Source organism: Podarcis cretensis, assembly GCF_951804945.1.
Source record: "Podarcis cretensis genome assembly, chromosome: 2".
Lineage (NCBI taxonomy): Eukaryota > Metazoa > Chordata > Lepidosauria > Squamata > Lacertidae > Podarcis > Podarcis cretensis.
Genome location: NC_137171.1, coordinates 121,756,089 through 121,780,195, shown reverse-complemented (window position 1 = coordinate 121,780,195; position 24,107 = coordinate 121,756,089). Strand labels below are relative to the sequence as shown.

Genomic DNA, 24,107 nt, shown 5'->3' with positions numbered 1-24,107 from the left:
CAATGCGGCTTCACTCCGTGAAAAAAGCAATCAGTTCGAAGCACCGCACCGCTCAACCCACGTCGCTCCGGATCCCCGAAACCGGGTCTCCCCGCGAGTAGGGGAGGTGCAAAAGGTGCCAGCCGAATCCCACGTTCACAGGCTTCTCCCGCCTGTGATTTTAGTGGGTCTCCACCTTCGCCGTGGCGGCCAGACCCTAATTTCCACGGAGCGAATTCCTCCCGATCAGAGGAATTCCGCCATTCTCCAGAGGCGCCAACCCGGAAGTTTGACTGACATTTTTCACAGGAGTTGAAGAATGGAGGCAGATTTCGCTGAGAAAGTACTCATCCTTCATTAACACTGGTGTGTGTTTGTTTCCAGGGTGGATTCCTGCCCTCACACTCTCTCTCTGCCACAAGTCACCCTCCTCCATTTCTCCACAGTCCCTAGTTGTATTTTCTCGCTTTCCCCTTTTTGCAATCCTTTGCTGCCCCCTGCCGGCTGCTTTCTTCCCCAGCTGAAGTGGAAATCAAGGGATTTCTAGGAAATCCTTCAAGGGACCAGTTGAAGCAAGTCACGGGTTGCAAAAAAATGGTCAAGGTTCCCACTTATGTTACAGCTTTGGAATCGGTGCAAGTGGGTGTATGCCTACCTATGGTATGGAAAAGCGGAAATATATAAAACTTTTGCAAATCACGTAATCAAAAAACAAAAAAACAAAAACAAAACTATTTAGAGTTTGAGGAAAGTAAAAAAACTTATTAGAAAGAAAAACACCACTGCAGCTATCCCCAGTGGAAGCTACAACCAGTAAAATAATAAATATGGATAAGCAGTGGTTAACTTACAGTGAAATTTTAGATCTTACAGGACAGGAACCAAAACTGAGAAATATCGAGGAATCAGTAAATCTGGTTATGGACTGGCTACAGGCTGTTAGGGAAATTCTGGAAGTGAGGATACTCGACAGTCCCAGCTGGTCGGGCAGAGTCCGTGGGTTCTCTCGGTCAGCAAAGGTAGGGGTCCAAGCCACAAACCGGAGCAAAACTTTGATCTAGACTTAGATCAAAGTTTATTGTGCAACAGGTTCAAACAACGGAATGAACCTCGAGAAAGGGGCGACATTGACTTTTTAAACTTCCCACCACATCCCATAATAATAATAATAATAATAATAATAATAATAATATTTATTTATACCCCACCCTCCCCGGCCAGGGCCGGGCTCAGGGTGGCTAACACCAATAAAATCACATTAAAAACATAATAGGGGGGAAAGAGAGGGGGGAACAAAACAAATTTAAAATACAGGTTAAAATGCAATTTAAAATGCAGCCTCATTTTAAAGTAGTCGATAAATCAAGACCATAAGGGGAGGGAGACATAAGGGTCAGACTGTTGGTTTCTGCTCTCTTCACTGTGCAGCGAAAGGCTTGTCACAAGACAATGTTTACATTCCACAGACAGCATTGCTGTTGTGTTTCCCACGGGAAAGGGGGACTGGATGTGACGTACACTGGTTTCCTGTTTTTCACTGTTCTCTCACACAGTGTGATTCTCTCCGTGCTTCAGAGGAGAGAGGATGCCTTTTCTGCTCCGGCAGAGGCGAGATGGTTTTTTTGTAATCTACCAGCTTTGAAATGTAAATAAAGCAATATAGAGTATGAGCACGTATTCCTCATCATTCCGCTGTGCACTTGGAAACTGCTAATCAACATTTTGGTTATGGGCCCAGAAGAAAGACGCAGTCATCTGATGCCGGCAAAAGGATCGGAATGCAGAAGGACGGATCGGACGCTATCTGATCTGCGCGTCAAGATGATTGATGAGGTATGTGCTACTGCTCCGGGCAGCCTGCCAGCATCTAATTAATGGCTTTATGGCTGGACTTTGAACTTTTATGTCCGTTTGCCGGGAACAGGCAGCGGCTATGGCTATGCTGGGGAAATCGAAAGTAACTCTTAAAAGTGCTTTTGGGCTGAAGCAGCTGCAGATAACAGTGACGCAGCATGATTTAAGGCAGCAGAGAGAAAGCACTTTTGAACTTGCCTTTGGAATGAGGCTTGAAGCAGCAGAGATGCAGCTTGTATAAAGCAGCTTGATTTAAAGCAGCAGATATGACGCAGAAGGCTAATGCCAGAGTCATGATGGCCCTTCAGGATGCTTGTGGGATTCCCAAGCTCAATAAGAAAAATTATGTGGACTGGGTTATCTATGCAGAGGCTATTCTGCGGAAAGAGGGTCTGTTTGAAGTTATTACAGACACCCCCCCAGCTCCAATTACAGATGCATGGAAGGCTAAAGATTCCAAAGCAAGGGGAACTCTTACATTGATGGTATCCCCAGATGAGCTCTGTCTATTGCGTGATAAGACCTCAGCCAGAGAAATTTGGGACGCTTTGAGAGAGGCACACTTGAGGACAGAAGCTGGATCTACCATGTTTTATTTTAACAAGCTGCATAATATGGCTCTTGCTGAAGGTGGAGATGTGCGTACACATCTGATGGAGATGCAGAATCTGAGACATGAGCTGCAACAGAGAGGACTCAACTTTCCAGAGGCTGTGTATTCCTTCATGATACTACAATCTTTGGGTTCAGGTTGGGAGTCTGTTGCGACTCAGATTGCTGTACAGCCTACCGCTCAGCTGACAGTGGATTATGTTACTGCCGTGATTCAGAATGAAGCAGATCGCCGGGGTGCTGGCTGCATGGGTAAGGGGGAGTCTTCACAGACGTCATCCCAGAGTGCAGTGGAACCACCAGATGGCGCCAAAGCTTTGAAGGCAGTGAAATGCTACTCCTGTGGACGTCTAGGCCATATGAAGAGGGAATGCAAATATCCCAGGGCCAAGACAGAGCAGCGCAGCGGAAGCTCATCGCGTGGAAAAGGCCAGAGCAAAGGCAAAGGTCCGGTGTCCAGGACAACGCAGCACAAAGCAATGGTCTCACGCTTCACTCCAAAAGTTGCAGAGGTCCAGAAGACGTCTAGATTTTTCTTCGTTGTTGATTCAGTGGCTACGCATCACATGTGCAACGATAAGCGACTGTTCGTGTCTTTTACACCGCAGGAAGGTGCGATTCACCAGGCGGATGACCACACAATTCCCAGTAAAGGCTACGGAACTGTTGTTCTTCACAGTTTGGACTTATCGATACAGAATGTACTTTATGTGCCAGATGCCAAACATAATCTGCTCAGCGTTGGACAGATGAATGAGCGGAACATTGATGTTTCCTTTAAGAACAAAAGGTGCATCATCACAAAGAAAAATGACTATGTATTGTATGCTGAATATGTTGATCGTTTATATGTTTTGTATTATGATGATGTTGTGCAGGATGACACTTGTTGCATTGCAGGTTCTAACAAAAGTTTGCATGCAGAATGTATTCATGATTTTCATCGAAAATTTGGTCATTTGAATTTTGAGGCAGTATCTAAAATGCCTGCCTTGGTTGAAGGTATGACTATTAAACCCTGCAGGTACCACATGAAGTGCAAGGCATGCGCAGCAAACAAGGTGAAAATGGCTGCGAAAGGTAAGGTGTCTAGTAGGCAAGCTACAGAACCATACCAAATTGTTCATGCTGATTTGGTTGGACCACTAGCGCCCTCTTTGGGTGGAAATAGGTACTTCATGGTTCTCATTGATGCATTTTCCAGGTATATTCATGTGTACAATCTCAAGCAGAAATCAGAGGCTTTTCCTAGGTTCAAGGAATTCTGTGCTTGGTTGGAAAATGTGCATGGTAAGAAGGTAAAGACTCTTTTCAGTGATCGCGGGGGAGAATTCACTTCTCAGCAGTTTGAAGCTTTTCTGTCTGAGAAAGGAATTCAACACGATTTGTCTAGTCCTCGCTCGCCATGGCAGAATGGACTTGCAGAATGAGCAAATCAGACATTGCTTCAAGGGTTAAAAACCTTGCTACATGATGCCAATCTTCCAGAGAGTTATTGGGCCGAAGCTCTCTCATGTTTCACTTACAGTTATAATCGCAGGTTATCTTCAGCGATTGGTTGTACCCCCTATGAGAAGATGTTTGGCAAAAAGCCATACATCAAACACATGAAAATTTTTGGTTCTGACATGTGGGTTCACTCACCACAAAACTCCAAGTTAGACAAGCGTGGTTTGCATGGTATCTTTCTAGGTTATGAGAAAGGTTCTTACAGAATAAGGATGACTGACTCTAAGACCATTAAGCTCACAAGACGTGTTGAGTACAATGCCAAGTGGGGGGAGAATGTGGGAATTTTCCAATGTTACCCTGATGACAGTGATGAGACTGAGGATAGTCAAAAGCAACCACAGCAACCCACACGCACTGATGAAAGTTCTGATTCTGAGTCTGAAACTGAATCAGGTGATTCAGAGGATTTCAAGAGTGCGAAAGCCTCTATGCGACCCTCTGAAAGCTCTGATCAAGAATTGGAGGAACCATTGTTCACAATAGGTCGCTTTTCTCCTAAGAAGGAAGAGGAAAGTGTTGAAGACCTAAGGCTAATCCGCAGGTCACAAATAGCCACAAAAGGCAGACCTCCAAAGAGATTTGCTGATGAGTTTGCTAAGATAGCAGTAACAGCTGTTAAAAGCTCCAAGAAGGTATTTGAACCTTCAAGTTTCCAAGAAATCCAGGATTTGGATTCAAAGGAAGCTGAGCCATGGTTAAATGCCATGAAGGCTGAGCTTGATTCCTTGGAAAGGAACAAAACATGGGAACTTGTTCCAGTAGTTCCAGGAATGAAACTGCTTGGAAGCAAATGGGTCTTCAAAGCGAAGACTGATCAAAATGGCAAGATAGTCAGACACAAAGCCAGATTGGTAGCCAGAGGTTTTGCACAGGTACCAGGTGAAGACTATCACGAGACCTACTCACCCACAGTGAGGTATGAGAGCATTAGGCTTATGCTCAAGCTAGCTGCAGAGGAGAATCTACACATTAGTCACCACGATGTGAATACAGCTTTTCTGTACGGATCTCTAGATGAATCACTTTATATGCTTCCACCTGATGGCGTACAGGTAAAACAGGGATTTCTTTGTGCTCTAAAAAAGTCCCTTTATGGTCTCAAACAAAGTGCACGGTGTTGGCACACAAAACTCACTGAGGTATTGTTTTCTCTAGGTTTTCAGCAAGGGAAAGCTGATCCATGTGTATTTGTCAAAGAGGAGGGGCAAAAGAAACTGTATTGTTTGTTTTATGTTGATGATCTTTTATTCTTTTGGGATGATGTCACAATGTACAATAACGCCCTAGCTCAACTGAAAGAACACTTTGACATGAAAGATCTTGGTGAGGTAAACAACTACCTATCTCTAGAAATAGAGAGAAATCAAGATGGTAACATTCTAGTACACCAGTCATGGAAAATTGCTGATGTGTTAAGCAAACTAAACCTGATGGATGCTAACCCTGTAGACACACCGATGACAACAGGTTATCAGGTAGATGACACTGAAGAAGCATTTTCTGACACTACACTGTACAGAAGTGTGCTAGGCAAGCTAAACTTCACTGCCAGATGTTCAAGACCAGACATTGCTGTTAGCTGTAATTTGCTAAGCAGACAAGTCAACAATCCTACTGTTAAGGATTGGAAAGCTCTGAAACGCATAGTGCGGTATTTGAAAGGCACTATGCATTACAGACTGAGATTTAACAATCAGAAGTCCGGTGGTCTTGAGATATTTGCAGATGCAAGTTTTGGAAGTGACACTACAGACAGGAAAAGTACGTCTGGAGTTTGCTATATGTACAATCAGGGTCTATTTGATTGGTCATGCAAGAAGCAAACAACAGTTAGCTTAAGTACTTGTGAAGCTGAACTGAATGCACTGTCTTATTCACTCAAAGATTGTGAATGGTTGTTACAATTGTGCAAAGACATGAAAATTCCTGTCAAATGTCCAATCCAGGTTTACCAGGACAACAAAGCATGTTTAGCTTTGCTAAATTCTGAAGGTTGTAAGCAAAGCACGAAGCACTTGCAATTGAAGTTGCAACATGCTAGGGAACATATTCAGAAGGGACTCATAACGGTGTCCTATATGCCAGGTAATGAAATTCCTGCTGATGTCTTGTCCAAGATTGTATCAAGGGATCAACACTATACCTATGTGCAGAAGTTGGGTTTGTACTGATATTGTACGAACACGCTGCCCAGTGATGTTCACAGAAAGGGGGAGGATGTTGGTTTCTGCTCTCTTCACTGTGCAGCGAAAGGCTTGTCACAAGACAATGTTTACATTCCACAGACAGCATTGCTGTTGTGTTTCCCACGGGAAAGGGGGACTGGATGTGACGTACACTGGTTTCCTGTTTTTCACTGTTCTCTCACACAGTGTGATTCTCTCCGTGCTTCAGAGGAGAGAGGATGCCTTTTCTGCTCCGGCAGAGGCGAGATGGTTTTTTTTGTAATCTACCAGCTTTGAAATGTAAATAAAGCAATATAGAGTATGAGCACGTATTCCTCATCATTCCGCTGTGCACTTGGAAACTGCTAATCAACACAGACTGAGTCCAAACCAAAGGCCAGGTGGAACAGCTCTGTCTTGCAGGCCCTGAGGAAATATGTCAAGTCCCGCAGAGCCCTAGTCTCTTGTGACAGAGCGTTCTACCATGTCGGGGCCAGTGCTGAAAAGACCCTGGCCCTGGTTGAAACCAATCTAACCTCCTTGAGGCTCGGAACCCCCAAAGTGTTGTTATTTGTGGACCTTAAGGCCCTCCACGGGGCATACCAGGAGAGGCGGTCCCGTAGGTACGTGGGTCCTAGGCCGCATAGGACTTTAAAGGTCAAAACCAGCACCTTAAACCTGACCCTGGATTCCACCGGGAGCCAGTGCAGTTCTCAGTGGGAGAACTTCCTCCTGGGATTGTGGACTTTCAGGGCAACCCTGCCTTGGTCACCCCCAACCACACTCTGTCAGCAGGATCAGTCCCTCTCATCTCCTGTAGAAGAGTCGCTACACCCCATCCCCTCAGCCTCTCTACCTCTTTCTCAGTTCCCCACTTTCTCAGTTTCCCCCTTCAGCTCCTTCTTCCTCCCCCTCCAGCCTGTTTCTCAACTCACTGCCCCAGGGCATCATGGGAGGCCCAGGGTGGAGCCCCAGAGAACAGCAGCTGGTTGTCCTGGACCTGAAGCTCCATGAACCAGGCTGGAGAACTGGAACCTTGAAGGTATCGAGACAGAAAGAGGGTCTGGAGGAAACTGCCATTGCCACGGGGAGGGTCCGAATGCCCGCTGGAGCTCCTCATTCTCTGCCCAGCCTGAGGGTGTTTGAGAAGACACCTCAGAGGTCACCTCTGGACCACTCTGGATCTCGTCAGGGGCAGTGTGGTTCTGGGGATGCAGGAGGTGACCCAAGAGGGACACCTGGAGGGTCTGACTTTGATCCCCGCCCATTGGGGCTGATAAAATCTAGCAGGGAGTTGTTCAGTATAGATATCTTTTCCAAATGAGAGCAAGAGCATAAAGTGATACTGCAAGATCACATTTCTGTCCAGTCTGTATACCTGCTTAAGGTACGTGATAAGTATGAGACTCGTTTATAATTATATTTTGGGAATGATTCCTTTTCTTCTGTAGCTGCATTGTTTTAGACCAGGGGTCAGCAAACTTTATCAGCAGGGGGCCAGTCTACTGACCCTCAGACCTTGTGGGGGTCCAGACTATATTTTTTTTTGGGGGGGGGAATGAATATATTCCTATGCCCCACAAATAACCCAGAGATGTATTTTAAATAAAAGGACACATTCTACTCATGTAAAAACACCAGGCAGGTCCCACAAATAACCCAGAGATGCATTTTAAATAAAAGCACACATTCTACCATAGCTGTCAACCTTCCCTTTCTTTGCAGGAAATTCCTTTACTCCAGTGCTGCTTCCCGCTGTTATCCCGGATTGTTAGATATCCTGTAGTCTGTCCCCGGGACAGGTGAGGCTGCTGATCCCTTATTTTCGAGGCTCCCCGGAACAGGTGAGGCTGGTCCCTTTTTTTCAAATCTGAAAGTTGACAGCTATGCATTCTACTCATGTAAAAGCATGCTAATTCCCATACCATCCGCGGGCCGGAATTAGAAGGTGATTGGGCCTGATCCAGTCCCCGGGCCTTAGTTTGCCTACCCCTGTTTTAGACTTTATGGATGCCCCACACTCATATTACAAAGTATTTGCGTCCTGTGCTATAAATCAAGCACTGTTGCGAGTTGTTCTCCAATGTACTTTGCATCAATAAAAAAAAACTGGGAGCGGCGCGAGCAAACATTTTTCCTGAAAATGTCAGCCAAGAGTTCGAGACCAGCTTGCGATGGAGGTTGTCTAAAGCGCAGGCGGCGGGCTCCCCCTGGCGGCGGAAGCGGGGGACGCGGCCGCGTGGGCGGGGGAAGGGAAGCGGCTGGATTTCCCCTTTCGAAAGTGAAAGTGGGCGCGGGTTCGAGCCCCCGCGAGCGCAGAAGAGCTGAGTTCCTCCCTGGGAGACCGGAGGGCAGGTAAGGCGGGCAGGGGAGAGGAAGGCCAGGGGGCTGTGGGGTGGGAGACCCAGGATAAGGGCATCAAGGGGGGGGGCTGGGGGTGGTGCATCAAGTGCGGGGTTTTTTCAATGCAAATCGGGGAGATGCTGCAAAAGAAGCTCTCGCGCAATGTTTGATTTCTTCTTGAAGGGGGCGGCGGGTTTACTTGATGTAGAATAACTGGTAGTCCCTGAGATCGGATCGGATCCGTGTCTTTCCATTTTAGGAGGGCTGGGACGCACACAAACACACAATAAAAATTCGCCCCACAATAAATATTCCCCCACCTTTTAAAACCATTCCGTTTCAGTTTTATTTTCTGATCCGAGATGAAAATAAAAACTGTGACAAGAAAGAACCCGGTTCCAGAAAGTGCAGCCCTGTCAGTCTCTTCGGAGCAAAATGCCCCAAACTAGAAAAGCCCCTCCAAGTTAGAAAAGTGGCTTCTTCTGGGTCTTGAAAGATTTTTTATCACTTTCTGCGCAGTCTTGGTCAGTCTAACTCAGAGGTAGGGTCTCTATTGGAGAATAAGCGCCCTTGATTTCAATAGGGACTTACTTCTGAGTAACGGGCCTCATGTGCACTATTCATTTAAGCAATACTGTATTCTGTTGCCTTAAACGGTCATGTCCTCTCCCCAAGCCTTCTGGGAACTATAGTTTCACTTTCTGCGCAGTCTTGGTCAGTCTAACTCAGAGGTCTCTATTGGAGGGTAAGCGCCCTTGATTTCAGTAAGAACTTCTTGTTGTTGTTTAGTCGTTTAGTGGTGTCCGACTCTTCGTGACCCCCTGGACCAGAGCACGCCAGGCACTCCTGTCTTCCACTGCCTCCCGCAGTTTGGGCCTCATGTGCACTATTCATTTAAGCAGTACTGTATAATATTGCTTTAAACCAGGGGTAGGCAACCTAAGGCCCGTGGGCTGGATGTGACCCAATTGCCTTCTCAATCTGGCCCAGAGACGGTCCAGGAATCAGCATGGTTTTACATGAGTAGAATGTGTCCTTTTATTTAAAATGCACCTCTGGGTTATTTGTGGGGCCTGCCTGGTGTTTTTACATGAGTAGAATGTAGACTGTGGGTAGAATGGTTTTACATGAGTAGAATATGGACTGGCCCACAGCTGAAAAAGATGGCTGACCACGGCTTTAAACAGTCATGTCCTCTCCCAAAGCCTCCTGGGAACTGTAGTTTCAGGCTGCAGAGAGTTGTTAGGAGACTTCGGTTCCCAGAAGAGGTTAGCAGTCAGTCCCTTTTCCCAGGGAGCTGAAGTTCTGTGAAGTTCATGCCGTTTTAAATGTTAGGATTGTTCTCTAAGTGCCAGAGGATAGCTTACCTCTGGCTCCTTCTTAAGCACAATGAAATTTTTATTTTGCTAAATGCTTAACAGTCATAGGATCATAGGGCTGGAAGGAACCATGAGGGTCATTAGTCCAGCCCCTTGCAATGCAGGAATCTTTTGCCCAGCATGGGACTCGAACCCACAACCCTGAGATTAAGAGTTTCATTCTCTACCAACTGAGCTATCCAGTAGCTGCTCTTGCGAGAACCCACCAGAGCCCCAGTAGGCTCCATTGAACACACTGGGAGTTGTTTCTGGGTGAACATAAATAGGATTGTGCTACTTGCTGGTGAGGTCACTGCCATGCCCATTTTACAGATGGGGAACTGAGACTGACAGAAAGCATCCAGAGGGTGGGATTTGTGCCTGGTGTCCCTTTAGGCCAGGTATGAGGAACCTCAACCTGGTACCCTGAATTACAACTCCCAGTATCCTCAGCCATTGTCCATGTTGGCTGGCACTGATGGGTGTTGCGGTCCCTCCAGTGTTGCATGGGGAGGTGGAACTCAGATTTTATCATGATGGTGATAATGATGATAATTTATTTATACCCCGCCCATCTAGCCAGCTCTCCCCAGCCACTCTGGGCGGCTCCCAACAGAATATTAAAAACACAATAAAACATCAAACATTAAAAACTTCTCTAAACAGGGCTGCCTTCAGATGTCTTCTAAAAGTCAGATACAGTGGTACCTTGGGTTAAGTATTTAATTCGTTCTGGAGGTCCGTTCTTAACCTGAAACTGTTCTTAACCTGAAGCACCACTTTAGCTAATGGGGCCTCCCGCTGCTGCCGCGCTGCCGAAGCACAATTTCTGTTCTCATCCTGAAGCAAAGTTCTTAACCCGAGGTACTATTTCTGGGTTAGTGGAGACTGTAATCTGAAGCGACTGTAACCTGAAGCGTATGTAACTTGAGGTACCATTGTAGTTGTTTATTTCCTTGACGTCTTATGGGAGGACGTCTTATTATAGTCGTATCTCAGAACTCAAACGGAATCCGTTCCGGAAGTCCGTTTGACTTCCGAAACTGTTCGACAACCAAAGCGCAGCTTCCGATTGGCTGCAGGAGCTTCCTACAGCCAATCGGAAGCCGTGCCAGCCGTTCGGGTTCCAAAGAACATTTGCAACCAAAATACTCACTTCCAGGTTTGTGGCATTCGGGAGCCAAAACGTTCAACTGCCAAGGCATTTGTGATCCTAGGTACAACTGTGTTGTTGTTGTTGTTGTAGTAGTAGTAGTAGTACAACAACTGTATTATTATTATTGGTGGTGGTGGTGTTCAATTCATATCCCACTCATCTGGCTGGGTTTCCCAAGCCACTCTGGGCAGCTTGCAACATATTTAAAAACACAGTGAAACCTCAAACATTAATATATATATATATATCCTATACAAGCAACAAGGTAAAGGTAAAGGTACCCCTGCCCGTACGGGCCAGTCTTGACAGACTCTGGGGTTGTGCGCCCATCTCACTTAAGAGGCCAGGGGCCAGCGCTGTCCGGAGACACTTCCGGGTCACGTGGCCAGCGTGACATCGCTGCTCTGGCGAGCCAGAGTCGCACACGGAAACGCCGTTTACCTTCCCGCTGGTAAGCGGTCCCTATTTATCTACTTGCACCCGGAGGTGCTTTCGAACTGCTAGGTTGGCAGGCGCTGGGACCGAGCAGCGGGAGCGCACCCCGCCGCAGGGATTCAAACCGCCGACCTTTCGATCGGCAAGCCCTAGGCGCTGAGGCTTTAACCCACAGCGCCACCTGCGTCCCTATACAAGCAACAAACAAACCAATAAATCAATAAAAACCAATAACAACAACAACAACAACAATAGTTTACAGTTATACTCAAAATAAATGCCAACCCCAAGTAAAAATTTAACCAACACCAACCTAACAAAACTAAAGCAGAGGAACCAAAATTGGTACCTTTTAAAACATTTTAGCCAGTTGCCCCAACCCAGCAGTGTCCCAGTGGCCTCCCAGAAGCCTCTTTTAGGCCAGGTGGAAGTGGGCCTTGCAGCAGGGAGCAGGTCTCCCTTCCAGCACTCGCGGTGGCAGCAAAGTGTGGGTTAGGCTGCTGAGATTCTCCCTGCACAAACTCTCTCTCACACTTCAGACTGTTAATTACACCTGGCCATTCCTTCTCTCCCCAGACTCGGCCGCCATGATGCTGCCTGCCCCCTTGAAGCTGGCCGTCCCTCTCATCCTGTGCGACATGGTCCTTCTCCCCTTGCTAGATCTCCAGCGCTCCGCCTTGGCCTCCCTGGGGGTCCCTGCGGCCTGGCTGGAGGCGGCTCTGCGCCTGCTGGTTCTCTGTGGGGCCCGGGGGCTCCTCTCCCTGGCCTGGCCCTCCCAGATGCCCCTCGCAGGCCTGGCTGCTGTGAGCCTGCTGCAGCCCCTCTATCTCGCCGTGGGGCGCTGCTTTGGAGACCCTCCGTTCCTGCTGTCGTCAGCCCCTCGGTCCTGGCTCCTGCTGGGCTATGGGGCAGTGGTTCTGGCCCACTTCATCTGGGACGTCCTGGGGCAAAGGGAGGAGGAGGAGAACAAGGGAGGAGAAGACAAGGCCACCCTCTGGAAGCTGGTGAAGCTCTTCCGCCCAGATGTGTCCTACCTCGCAGGGGCGTTTTTCTTCCTTACCACGGCTGTGCTTTGTGAGTAGGGTTGGTTTGCATGTGTGTGAGAGAGAGAAGTGGGAAGTGAGAGAGATACATACAGTGGTGCCTCGCAAGACGAAATTAATCCGTTCCATGAGTCTCTTTGTCTAGCGGTTTTTTCGTCTTGCAAAGCAAGCCCATTGACAGCTTAGTGGATTAGCGCTATTAGCAGTTTAGCGGCTTTTAGCGGCTTATCGGCTTAGAAAAAGGGGGGGGGGGAAACCCGCAGGAACTCGCAAGACATTTTCATCTTGCGAAGCAAGCCCATAGGAAATTCGTTTTGCGAAGCGCCTCCAAAACGGAAAACTCTTTCGTCTAGCGAGTTTTCCGTCTTGCGAGGCATTCGTCTTGCGGGGCACCACTGTACAGTGGTACCTCGGGTTACATACGCTTCATGTTACAGACTCCGCTAACCCAGAAATATTACCTTGGGTTAAGAAGTTTGCTTCAGGATGAGAACAGAAACTGTGCTCCAGCAGCGCAGTGGCAGCGGGAGGCCCCATTAGCTAAAGTGGTGCTTCAGGTTAAGAACAGTTTCAGGTTCAGAACGGACCTCCGGAACAAATTAAGTACTTAACTTGAGGTACCACTGTACATATTATTTGGAAATAGAAGACCGTATGTTTGGTACACCTCCTTTCCACACAGGCTGTAAAAGCTTTATTGCCAGTGAAATGTAAATAATGGCCTTGAGAGGTTATAACTCAATAACAAAGACTGAACAGGGAAAGGAAATAATCTGGTTTGTGTACGGAAAGGAAGACTCTCCGCTCAAAAGGTTCGCACAAACAGGCAGAGGCTGGAAACTGAGGGATAATTCAGGGTGGAAAGAAGAATGAAAGATTTAAATTACTATGACCTCACTCGTCGTTATTTGATATCATTTTGTTTTTTGTTTTGTTTTGTTTTTTTTTTAATAATTTTTATTCGTTTTTCAGACAGATAGTAAAAACAGTATAGAACAATATAACTTCAAACTCCTCAGTTCATACCCTTCTTTCTTTGACTTCCCCATACCTCCCCATCCCTGCATCCTTGTTTAATGGTTCTTTAGCAACCCTTAAGTCCATTATCTTAATTCCCTTTCATAAAGATTCCTTTAGTTTTTTTGATTACTGCTGCAATTCTTTACCTCTTACCCCCTGACATCTTAACATTCCTCAATTTTACAATTATTTTTAAGATATATTTTAAATTTCTTCCAGTCCTCTTCCACTGTCTCTTTCCCCTGGTCCCGGATTCTGCCCGTCATCTCAGCCAGTCCCATAAAGTCCATCACCTTTGTTTGCCATTCTTCCAGAGTAGGTAGTTCTTGCGTCTTCCAATACTTTGCCAGTAGAATTCTTGCTGCTGTAGTGGCATACATAAAGAAAATCCTATCCTTCCTTAACACCACTTGGCCAACCATGCCCAAGAGGAAAGCCTCTGGTTTCTTAGGAAAAGTCCACCTAAGGACCTTCTTAATTTCATTATAGATCATTTCCCAGAAAGCTTTAACCTTTGGGCAGGTCCACCAAAGGTGGTAGAAAGTGCCTTCAGTCTCATTACATTTCCAACACTTATTACTAGGCAAATGGTAAATTTTTGCAAGCTTGACTGGGGTCATGTACCACCGATAAATCATTTTCATAATATTTTCTTTCAAAGCATTACATGCAGTAAATTTGATACCGGTGGTCCATAACTGTTCCCAGTCAGCAAACATAATATCCTGACCAATGTCTTGTGCCCATTTAATCATTGCTGATTTCACCGTTTCATCCTGTGTATTCCATTTCAACAGCAAGTTATACATTTTTGATAAGTTCTTAGTATTGGATTCCAACAATTCTGTTTCTAGTTTTGACTTCTCTTTCTGAAATCCTATTTTCCTGTCCTGTTTAAATGTCTCATTTATCTGATAGTAATGCAACCAATCTCGAACCTTAGGCTTTAGTTTCTCATAACTCTGAAGTTTCACCCTTTCACCATCATATTCTAGAATCTCATGATATTTTGGCCATTTAGAGTCCATATTAAGCTTTTTTACTTCCCTAGCTTCCATTGGTGACACCCACCTAGGGGTTTTACTTTCCAACAGATCTTTATATCTAATCCAAACATTATACAATGCTTTCCTTACAATATGGTTTTTAAAACTTTTATACACCTTTACCTTGTCATACCATAAGTATGCATGCCAACCAAAGCTGTTATCGTACCCTTCCAGGTCCAAAATGTCAGTGTTCTCAAGAAGTAGCCAGTGTTTCAACCAGCAGAAAGCTGCCGATTCATAATAAAGTCTTAAGTCCGGCAGGGCAAACCCCCCTCTGTCCTTTGCATCAGTTAAAATCTTAAATTTAATTCTGGGCTTTTTGCCCTGCCAGACAAATTTTGATATGTCTTTCTGCCACTTCTTGAAACAATCCATCTTGTCCAAAATCTGCAACGTCTGGAATAAAAACAGCATTCTAGGCAATACATTCATCTTAATAGTAGCAATTCGGCCTAACAAGGAAAGTTTCAACCTTGACCATATTTCCAGATCCTTCTTTACCTCTGCCCAACTTTTTTCATAATTATCCTTAAATAGGTTCACATTCTTGGATGTTAAGTTTAACCCCATTTTGTTTTATCTATATGCATGAGTTGGTAAAGGGACAGCTGAGGAATGAGGAGTTTGCCGGAAAATTGATGTTAATTAGAGCAGGGCTGCCATGCGTCTGGAATTTCCAGGACACAGCCGGGATTTGGCCAATTTAGGAAGTATAGATTTTGGCAAATTTCCTTAAAAATAGTTTTTTTGTGTGTGATTTTGCTAAACAATTTTTGCAATATGGGAACCCTAAATTAGAGATAAATCTGTAAAATAAATAACATGTAGAAGGGGAAGAAATGGAATATATCTAAGAGTGTGGGAAACCCATTTTTAGAAAAAAGAATGTATTAAATTAAGTTTATAGTGGTACCTTGGGTTACATAAACTTCAGGTTACATATGCTTCAGGTTACACACTCCGCTAACCCAGAAATAGTGCTTCAGGTTAAGAACTTTGCTTCAGGATGAGAACAGAAATCGGGCTCCAGCGGTGTGGCAGCAGCAGGAGGCCCCATTAGCTAAAGTGGTACCTCAGGTTAAGAACAGTTTCAGGTTAAGAACGGACCTCCGGAACGAATTAAGTAGTTAACCTGAGGTACCACTGTACTTTGGTTTTGATGTGTTATAAGTTTGAAAACAAATAAAAATTAATTAGCTCAATTTCAGATGGAGCCGTGCCCTCCACCTGAAATCTTGGAGAAGCTCTGCCTGTCTGTGCAGGGAGGTGTCAACGGGGTGAATGGGCTCTTCCTGTTTCCAAAGAGTCCCCCCTCCCTGTTTTCAAAGCTCAAACTCTCTGCAGGTGAAACCTTCATCCCTTACTACACGGGACGCTTGATTGACATCTTGGGCAAGAAGTACGACTCGGATGCCTTCTCGTCCGCCATCTTCTTCATGTGCCTGGTGTCGCTCGGAAGGTGGGTTTCTTCCTGACAACACCCCCTGCCCAAAAAACAAAGGAGCCCTGGCTCGGCTCGGCTGGGGTGTGTGCAATTTTCTCATAATCTGGGGAGTTAAATTATTTCTTTGGAATTAAATTGAATTCAGAAAGCAGTTCGGGGGGGAAGGGGGTGCTTGGAGAACTGCTTTCTACTGCAAAGGAAAGCCCCCATGTTTCCAGAATGTGACTCAAAAAGGTGATCACATCTTGGGGGGTGCCCCAGAAACTCCGATTTTGCCATTTTGATTCCTACCCTCCAGAGTGGGACTCAGACATTCACGGTTTCCTTTTGTAGAGCAGTCTCCATTTCTGTTCCAGCTCGCTGTCTGCCGGCGCACGGGGGGGACTCTTCACGATGTCCTCTTCCCGGGCCATCATCCGGATCCGAAGCCGCCTCTTCTCTTCTCTCGTCCGGCAAGACCTGGCGTTCTTCCAGGAGGTGAAAACAGGTGAGAGCCCCTAGCTCCAAACCCAGGCCTGCCTTTCACTCCAGCTCCCTGAGTGTCTTCTAGTCATAGCTGCCAACTTTTCCCTTTTTTAAAGAGAAATTCCCATATTCCAAATAGGATTCCTCGCAATAAAAGGGAAAAGTTGGCAGCTATGCGTCTAAGTGCACGTACAGAGCGCTTGTGGTGGTTCCTCCTTGCAACACCTCTGTTATGACCGGGCCTTAAATATTCCCATTTTATGGGTTGCATAACTGAGGCTCCATGAGGAACGCCAAGATGTGAGGCTTTCCAGGATATGAACTTGGGTCTCCCAAGATCCTGCTTCAGCCACTCAAGTGGGCAACTCTTTTCATGTTTGTTTTTGCTGCCGAGTTCAGAGGTAAGGAATATCCTGGTTCCCTCCGGATATTATGGGACCCCAAATCCCATCAGCCCCAGCCAGCATGCCCAGTGGGCAGGGATGATGGGAGTTCTAGTTCATCAAGAGCGTCTTCTTTCCTTCATCTGTTCATCAAAGGACTTGATTCATCTATCGGTCGTTCTCTCCATCCCTCCATCTGCTAATCCACCAACTATTTCTCCTTTCCATCCTTTTCTTTTAAAAGTGTTTTTCTTTTCACTTTCTCATGCAGAGAAAGCAATAGTCACAACAATCAACAATAGAGAGAAAGAGGAGTTTCTTCCTGTCCTTACAAGATGTTCTGTCTTTCTTTCCCCCAGTTGTTGCTGTTATCCGTCTTGCCTCGGGCAGAGCTTTTTTATTTTTTAAAAAATATTTTTTATTAGAATGCGCTTTTGATCCCTCCAGCCTCCCGGCTCTGAGCGGCCTCTTTTTTCGCCCCACAGGAGACCTGACCTCCCGCCTCTCCAGAGACACCACCATGATGAGCGACTGGGTGCCTCTCAACGCCAACATCTTCCTCCGCAGCCTCATCAAGGTCTGTGGGCTCTGCGCCTTCATGCTTGGCCTCTCGTGGCGCCTGACGTTGCTCACCCTCGTTGAGGTGCCAGTCATGCTGGCGGCCCAGAAGGTCTACGATGCCCACTACAAGGTGAGGGGGCCCTTGGGAGCAGGCGGGGGGAGACTGGGAGCTGCGAGTTCAAGAAACGAAAGGGGAGCTTCTTGCCAGGGATTGCTGTTCCCTGTTTTCCAAACCTTTGAGAGAAATATTAAAGGCAATTCCCAGAATTCTTTTGGGGAAGCCATGACTGCTGTAAGGGTGCTTTATAAATATATGGTGTGGATGTGAGAAGTGGGAATAGATAGACATAACATTCTACAAGGACAGGAAGGAATACCACAAACAGAATAACTGACACAAGCAGGAGGAAGAGGGATATATAGTTTGAATGCTTCACCTATGGGTTTATAAATCATTTAATGTGGCAAGACGAGTGGATGTCGTTAATATTGCAGTTGTTGAATAAGGGATTGTTATTTTGACTAGAGTGTAATTGAGATAGATAAGATTTTGGAATGCAGAAACAAAGCAAATCATCAAACCCATCAATTCTAGCAAGCGGGAGGCCACCCGAATCATATAATTTGGCACCTGAATGATTGGGATTAGTACTTGTATTGTATTAAAAGACGCCTTCTCCTTGGGAGAAAAGCAATGACAAACCTAGACAGCATCTTAAAAAGCAGAGACATCACCTTGCCAACAAAGGTCCGTGTAGTTAAAGCTATGGTTTTCCCAGTAGTGATGTATGGAAGTGAGAGCTGGACCATCAAGAAGGCCGATCGCCGAAGAATGGATGCTTTTGAATTATGGTGCTGGAGGAGACTCTTGAGAGTCCCATGGACTGCAAGAAGATCAAACCTCTCCATTCTGAAGGAAATCAGCCCTGAGTGCTCACTGGAAGGACAGATCCTGAAGCTGAGGCTCCAAGACTTTGGCCACCTCATGAGAAGAGAAGACTCCCTGGAGAAGACCCTGATGTTGGGAAAGATGGAGGGCACAAGGAGAAGGGGGCGACAGAGGACGAGATGGTTGGACAGTGTTCTCAAAGCTACCAACATGAGCTTGACCAAACTGCAGGAGGCAGTGGAGGACAGGAGTGCCTGGTGTGCTCTAGTCCAGGGGGTCACGAAGAGTCGGACACGACTAAACGACTAAACAACAACAACAACTTGTATTATAATTTGGCAATGTTATAATGAGGCTACCACTGGATTATGGTAATTGAAAACTAATAAAAATTATTGTTAAAAAAAGATAAGTGATCTTACCCAAGGAGCCTTTGTGTTTGACTCTGCTTGTGAGGCCAGCTGTTATGATTTTTAAACTTTTGTTACGTTTGTCTGTTTTTAGCACATTGAATATTTCCACTGCTGCTTGGTTTTTATTTTTCTATGCTGCCTGGTGTTTTTTTTTACGTGACAGGGAGTATATCAATATTTTAAAATAAACGGAATGGAACGGAGTTATGGTCGATTTGCTGGTCTCTTTGGATTTGATAATGTTGTGGACCAGAGATAAGGAGCCTGGTGCCTTCTAGAGACTGTTGGACTACAACTCCCATCAGCCCCAACCAGCAGGGCCAATGGTCAAGGATGCTGGGAGTTGTAGTCTGTTGAACCCTGCTGTCAATCAGTCATGTTAAGGTAAGCTAAAGCACACACCCCTAAAGGAATCCTGGGAAGTGTAGTTTGTTAGGGGTGAGGGATAAACTACAGTTCCCAATGTTCATTTGGGAGGGGGGAAATGGGCTTTGAACATTCTTTAAAGGAATGGTGCGCTCGTAGCCTGAAGCAATTGGATCTTGCAGCCAAACCCAGTGGTCTGCCCCCCTCTGGCATTTAGCGCAGACTCGTAAACTCTCCCCTTTGCCATTTCTTTTGCTTTCTGCAGGTTCTTCTGCAGGCGATCCAGGACTCCCTGGCACGTTCTGGGGAGGTGGTGCGGGAGACGGTCTCCTCCGTGGAGACGGTGCACAGTTTCGCCACCGAGGAGGAGGAGTCAGAGCGCTACGATGCGGCCTTGGCCGAGACCCACCGGCTGAAGGACCGGAGAGATTGGGAGAGCGCCGTCTACTTGCTCCTCAGACGGGTGAGTCCTTGGGGTCTTGTGTAGGGGAGAGGCTTGGGGGGGTCAGAAAGGGGACAAGCATTCTCCCAAGGACAGCTGTGGCAGGAGAGCTTTCTGGAAACGGCACCCCTTTCTTTCGTTCTTCCATTGTCCAATCAGCTTGGCATCCCGGGCAGCTTTTTCAAGGTCACTGTTCACGTGGGAATATCGAGCGTTGGTGGTGTTATGTATTCAGTGGTCTGTGTTTGCCTGAGCTTGGGTGTGGACTAAGGATTCTGAGCTCCTGTGTTCGGATTCGATACATGATATCCAATCACAGAACGTTTCAGGATTTGGGCCTCTGCCATTGGGCCTTAAACTCTGAGTCATGATTTGCAGCTTAGAAGTATAGACAGCCAATCATGGTGGGAGTGGGCCAGGCCTTCAGAAATGTATATAAGCAGTTGTTTTGCCCCTGTGGTCCAGTTCTGTTAGTGTAATAAAGGTTCTTGCTGTTATCACAGTGTCTTGCCTCATAGGAATCCACCTATACTTCAGGTCGCTTGTACAGTGGTACCTCGGGTTACATACGCTTCAGTTACACACTCTGTTAACCCAGAAATAGTGCTTCAGGTTAAGAACTTTGCTTCAGGATGAGAACAGAAATCGTGCTCTGGCGGCGCGGCAGCAGCAGGAGGCACCATTAGCTAAAGTGGTGCTTCAGGTTAAGAACAGTTTCAGGTTAAGAACGGACCTCCGGAACGAATTAAGTACTTAACCTGAGGTACCACTGTAGTGTCTTCATACTGGCCAGTTTGTTTATGGATGTACAGGGTGAGGAGGTATGGCGGGGGCAGAATCAGGCCCACAGGCAGGCATGGGGACTTCAACATCCTACAATCCCCTCTCATATACCTAAAAAGGTAAAGGGACCCCTGACCATTAGGTCCAGTCGTGGCCGACTCTGGGGTTGCGGCGCTCATCTCGCTTTACTGGCCGAGGGAGCCGGCGTACAGCTTCTGGGTCATGTGGCCAGCATGACGAAGCCGCTTCTGGCAAACCAGAGCAGCGCACGGAAACGCCGTTTACCTTCCCACCGGAGCGGTACCTATTTATCAACTTGCACTTTGACGTGCTTTCCAACTGCTAGGTTGGCAGGAGCAGGGACCGAGGAACGGGAGCTCACCCCGTCGCGGGGATTTGAACCGCTGACCTTCTGATCGGCAAGCCCAAGGCTCAGTGGTTTAGACCACAGCGCCACCCGCGTCCCTTCTCATATACCTACCAGTGGGATAAATCAGGCTGGTAGGTGAAAGGCTCTTTGTACTGGTGACCCCACAGATGTGGGATGCTCTTCTAGGTGGGGGGCACATGGCCCCCTTTCTTCCAGACCTTTAAGTGCACTCTGAAGACCTCCCTGCTCTGTGGTGTTTTTCCTTTAAAAACTTTTAAAACTGAGCATTGCTTGCCAAAAGGCCTTCAGTGGGTTGGGCAGAGCGGTCCTCTGTCATAGCCCAGCCGGAAGCTCCAAAATAGAAACAAGAGGACGGGGGAAATCACGAAGAACTTTCCAAAAGGATACAGGCCTATTTAATTCTGATTTAAACTGGGTGCATCTTTGACTCTTGGAGAACCTGGGAAGGAGGGGAAAATCTGTCAACATCCATTCTCCCGGTTTCTCTCTTTTTGCAATCTTAAATTCTGTTCTTCACATTTCTGCAGCGATTTGTGAGTTTTCTTTTTTAGAAACACACATGAGCATTTCATTTCAGAGTGGCTTTCTCCTAATAAACATATGCAGTTTCAAGTAATGGGCACATTTCTGCAAGCATTTCCTCTTAATACACATTACTTGGCTGGAGCAGTGCATTGCCAAATTTGGAGAAGTCTAAATTTCAAAGTCTGCCTGTCTTTAGGTTTGTGTCTCGTTTCGGGAAAGTGCAGATTTGATAGATTCAGAGACCAACTGAATTGAATTTCATCCTTGGAGGGGAAAGGGGTGAGCAGAACAGCCAAGCCGTCAAACGTGGCTACGAGGGTGGCTGCCGGTCCTCAAGATCTTCCCCCGAATTTCTCTCTCTAGCTCCTACAGCTGGGTCTGAAACTGATCATGCTTCACTCTGGGTACCAGCAGATCCGTTCTGGCCTCATGACCCAAGGGAACCTGTTCTCCTTCATCCTCTACCAGATGGACTTCGGGGACTACATACAGGTGGGTGAAAATCTGCAACGGGAGGCTGCAACAGTGCTGGCATTCCAGCCTTGAATGGCATTCCGGCTATTCCGCAACTGGAGTCACGCTTTCAGCTTTTTAAATGGGTGTGATGCTCCTGCCCTTCCCTTCATTCTCCACATACTGTGTCCATCTGCTGCTTCTACATCCTTCAAGGAACTGCCTTATATTGAGTCAGACCACTGGTCCATTGGGTTCAGCATTAACCAGTGGCAGCTCTGTAGGTTTGCTGCCTCAGGTGGCAAAATGTCTTGAGCTGCTGGCAACTCCCATTTTGGCCTTGAAGGGCCAGGGCCAAGATGGTGCCGAGGTCTTCTTCGCTGGCGATCCCTCACAGCCGAGTAAGATTGTCTTCCATAACCCTGGTCTTCACAGTGAGTTTGTAGGTTTCTGGGCGGGAGTTGATCACGGTGAGGGTTTGCCAAATGTGCCTTCCTTTTAGCTAGTTTCTCCCTTTCGTCCTGAGTTTGAGCATCTTCAAAATCCATGACACCTTTGGTAAAGGCTGTTCTCCAATTGGCGCATTCACAGGCCAGAGTTTCCCATTTGTCGGTGTTTATACTTCATTTTTTGAAATTTACCTTGAGAGCGTCCTTAAACCTTATCAGAGCTCTGCATATTCCCTTTCAATTATACGACAGGGCTTTGCTTTGCTGGCTTCTCTCCCCTCTTTTTTTCTTTTTTAAATTCCTCTTATTGAAGGCAAGGTTGTTTTATGTGTTCTGGCAACTCCAGGAATTTGCACCGTAGAACTTCGTGAAGCCAGCGTCATAAATTTGTTTTAACAAAGCCTTGCAGCCCTCGCCCTGATTTCCTGTTGGCTATATCTCCACATTTTGAAAACTGATTTTAGAACTTATTTTAAGGACTTTTAACCTTCAAAACCTCTGAATCTCTTTAAATCCTTTTTAATTCCTTTGACCCCCTATATTTTAAACAAACTGAAAGAGAGGGGAAATTGCTGTTGCCAAAGAGACTACATTGAAAGAACGTCCCGTTTGGTTTTTATCTTTTTACCCTCCTCTCTATTACCTCCCTGTCCACAAAGTAGCTGTAGATAAATCTGGACTGGATGAGACTGTGGATTTGGGTCTCCACCAATTGATCTGAAAAGTATACTTATTTATCAGTATATTCCTGATACATGCTGAATTCCAGAAATGAGAAGAGCAAAAAGACCCAGGTGTCCCGATACGGATAGAGATTCGCGGTCTTTAATTCTCAAGCAGAGTAACTTGGACAATTATTTTCTGCCTCTTAAAGAGTCCATATCATCACCAAAAATAAATAAATCCCTTTTTCCCTCCGCAGAGGAGACACTCCCTGGATTTAAGAGAAGGATAAAGCGAATGCTCCCCTAATTGTGGGATTGTGAAATAAGTTTAGCATATTGACAAAGCTCCTCGCCTTGCTCTTCTTTCACCCCTCACAGACCCTGATGTACATATACGGAGATGCGCTCAGCAATGTGGGAGCTGCAGAAAAAGTGTTTGACTACCTGCACCGGGAACCGTCCGTTCGCACTGAGGGGACGCTGGCCCCGGACTTCCTCCGAGGTCATGTCTCCTTCAGGAACGTCTCCTTCTGCTATCCTTCCCGCCCTGATCTTCAGGTCTTAAAGGTACATGGCCAAGAGTCCGGTCCCCTGAGGATGTTGGAGCAGAGAATCTTGGCTCAGTGGTGCTGGGAGGCAGTTTGAGATTCTGGACTTCACGGCCTTATGGGGAGGCCTGTCTCTTTAAGTGAGAACGGGGACCCCATAGACCGACCTCCCAATGCGGTGGGCCAGCCCTCCTAAAACCCCATTTGGGCCAAAGGTTCAAAGCAGCATCATACCACTTTAAACAGTCCTGGCTTACCCCAAAGCATCCTGGGAACTGTAGTTTGCTAAGGGTTCTGAGGGTGGTTGAGAGACCCCTTATTCCCCTCAGGGAGCTACATTTCCCAGAGTTCCCTGTGGTGAGGGATGGCTTGTTGAAACCACGCTGGGAATTGTAGAACGGTCTTTCAAACCCCATCTAGGTTTATAGCTGTCTGGTGGCTGTGAGTTCCATAGGTGAATCACAGCCCTGGTTTTTTCTCCTTTCCTCGCTCCTCCTGTGCAGAACGTCTCCTTTGAGCTCCGTCCCAGGGAGGTGGTGGCGCTGGTGGGTCTCAACGGCAGTGGGAAGAGCACCTGCGTGGCACTGCTGGAACGCTTCTATGAGCCCCAGTCTGGGGAGATCCTGCTGGACGGGGTCCCGATCCGGGATTATGAGCACAAGTACCTGCACAGCAAGGTGAGCCAGGGGGGCCACAAAGGGTGGCTGACATCAAACTCCTGTTTCCCCTTCATTATTTATTATTCATTATTCATTTTATTTATTGAATTTATATTCCACCGTATACCCTCGGGCGGTTTACAGA

General features: G+C 46.6%; 1 protein-coding gene across 2 annotated transcripts in view; it reads left to right on the top strand.

Annotated features, from left to right (window-relative positions):
• Positions 1-8,388: 8,388 nt before the first annotated feature.
• Positions 8,389-24,107, top strand: part of LOC307207888 (antigen peptide transporter 2-like) — a 91,239-nt gene continuing 75,520 nt past the window's right edge. For both annotated transcript variants that reach the window (XR_013834850.1, XM_079962176.1), the window contains exons 1-9: positions 8,389-8,477; positions 11,991-12,488; positions 15,871-15,985; positions 16,327-16,457; positions 17,304-17,509; positions 19,313-19,510; positions 21,552-21,680; positions 23,134-23,322; positions 23,807-23,980. Coding sequence is in view for 1 of the 2 variants with exons in the window: in XM_079962176.1 (XP_079818302.1) it covers positions 12,002-12,488; positions 15,871-15,985; positions 16,327-16,457; positions 17,304-17,509; positions 19,313-19,510; positions 21,552-21,680; positions 23,134-23,322; positions 23,807-23,980 (1,629 nt within the window). In the remaining variant the exon portion in view is untranslated. The remainder of the gene's footprint in view (positions 8,478-11,990; positions 12,489-15,870; positions 15,986-16,326; positions 16,458-17,303; positions 17,510-19,312; positions 19,511-21,551; positions 21,681-23,133; positions 23,323-23,806; positions 23,981-24,107) is intronic.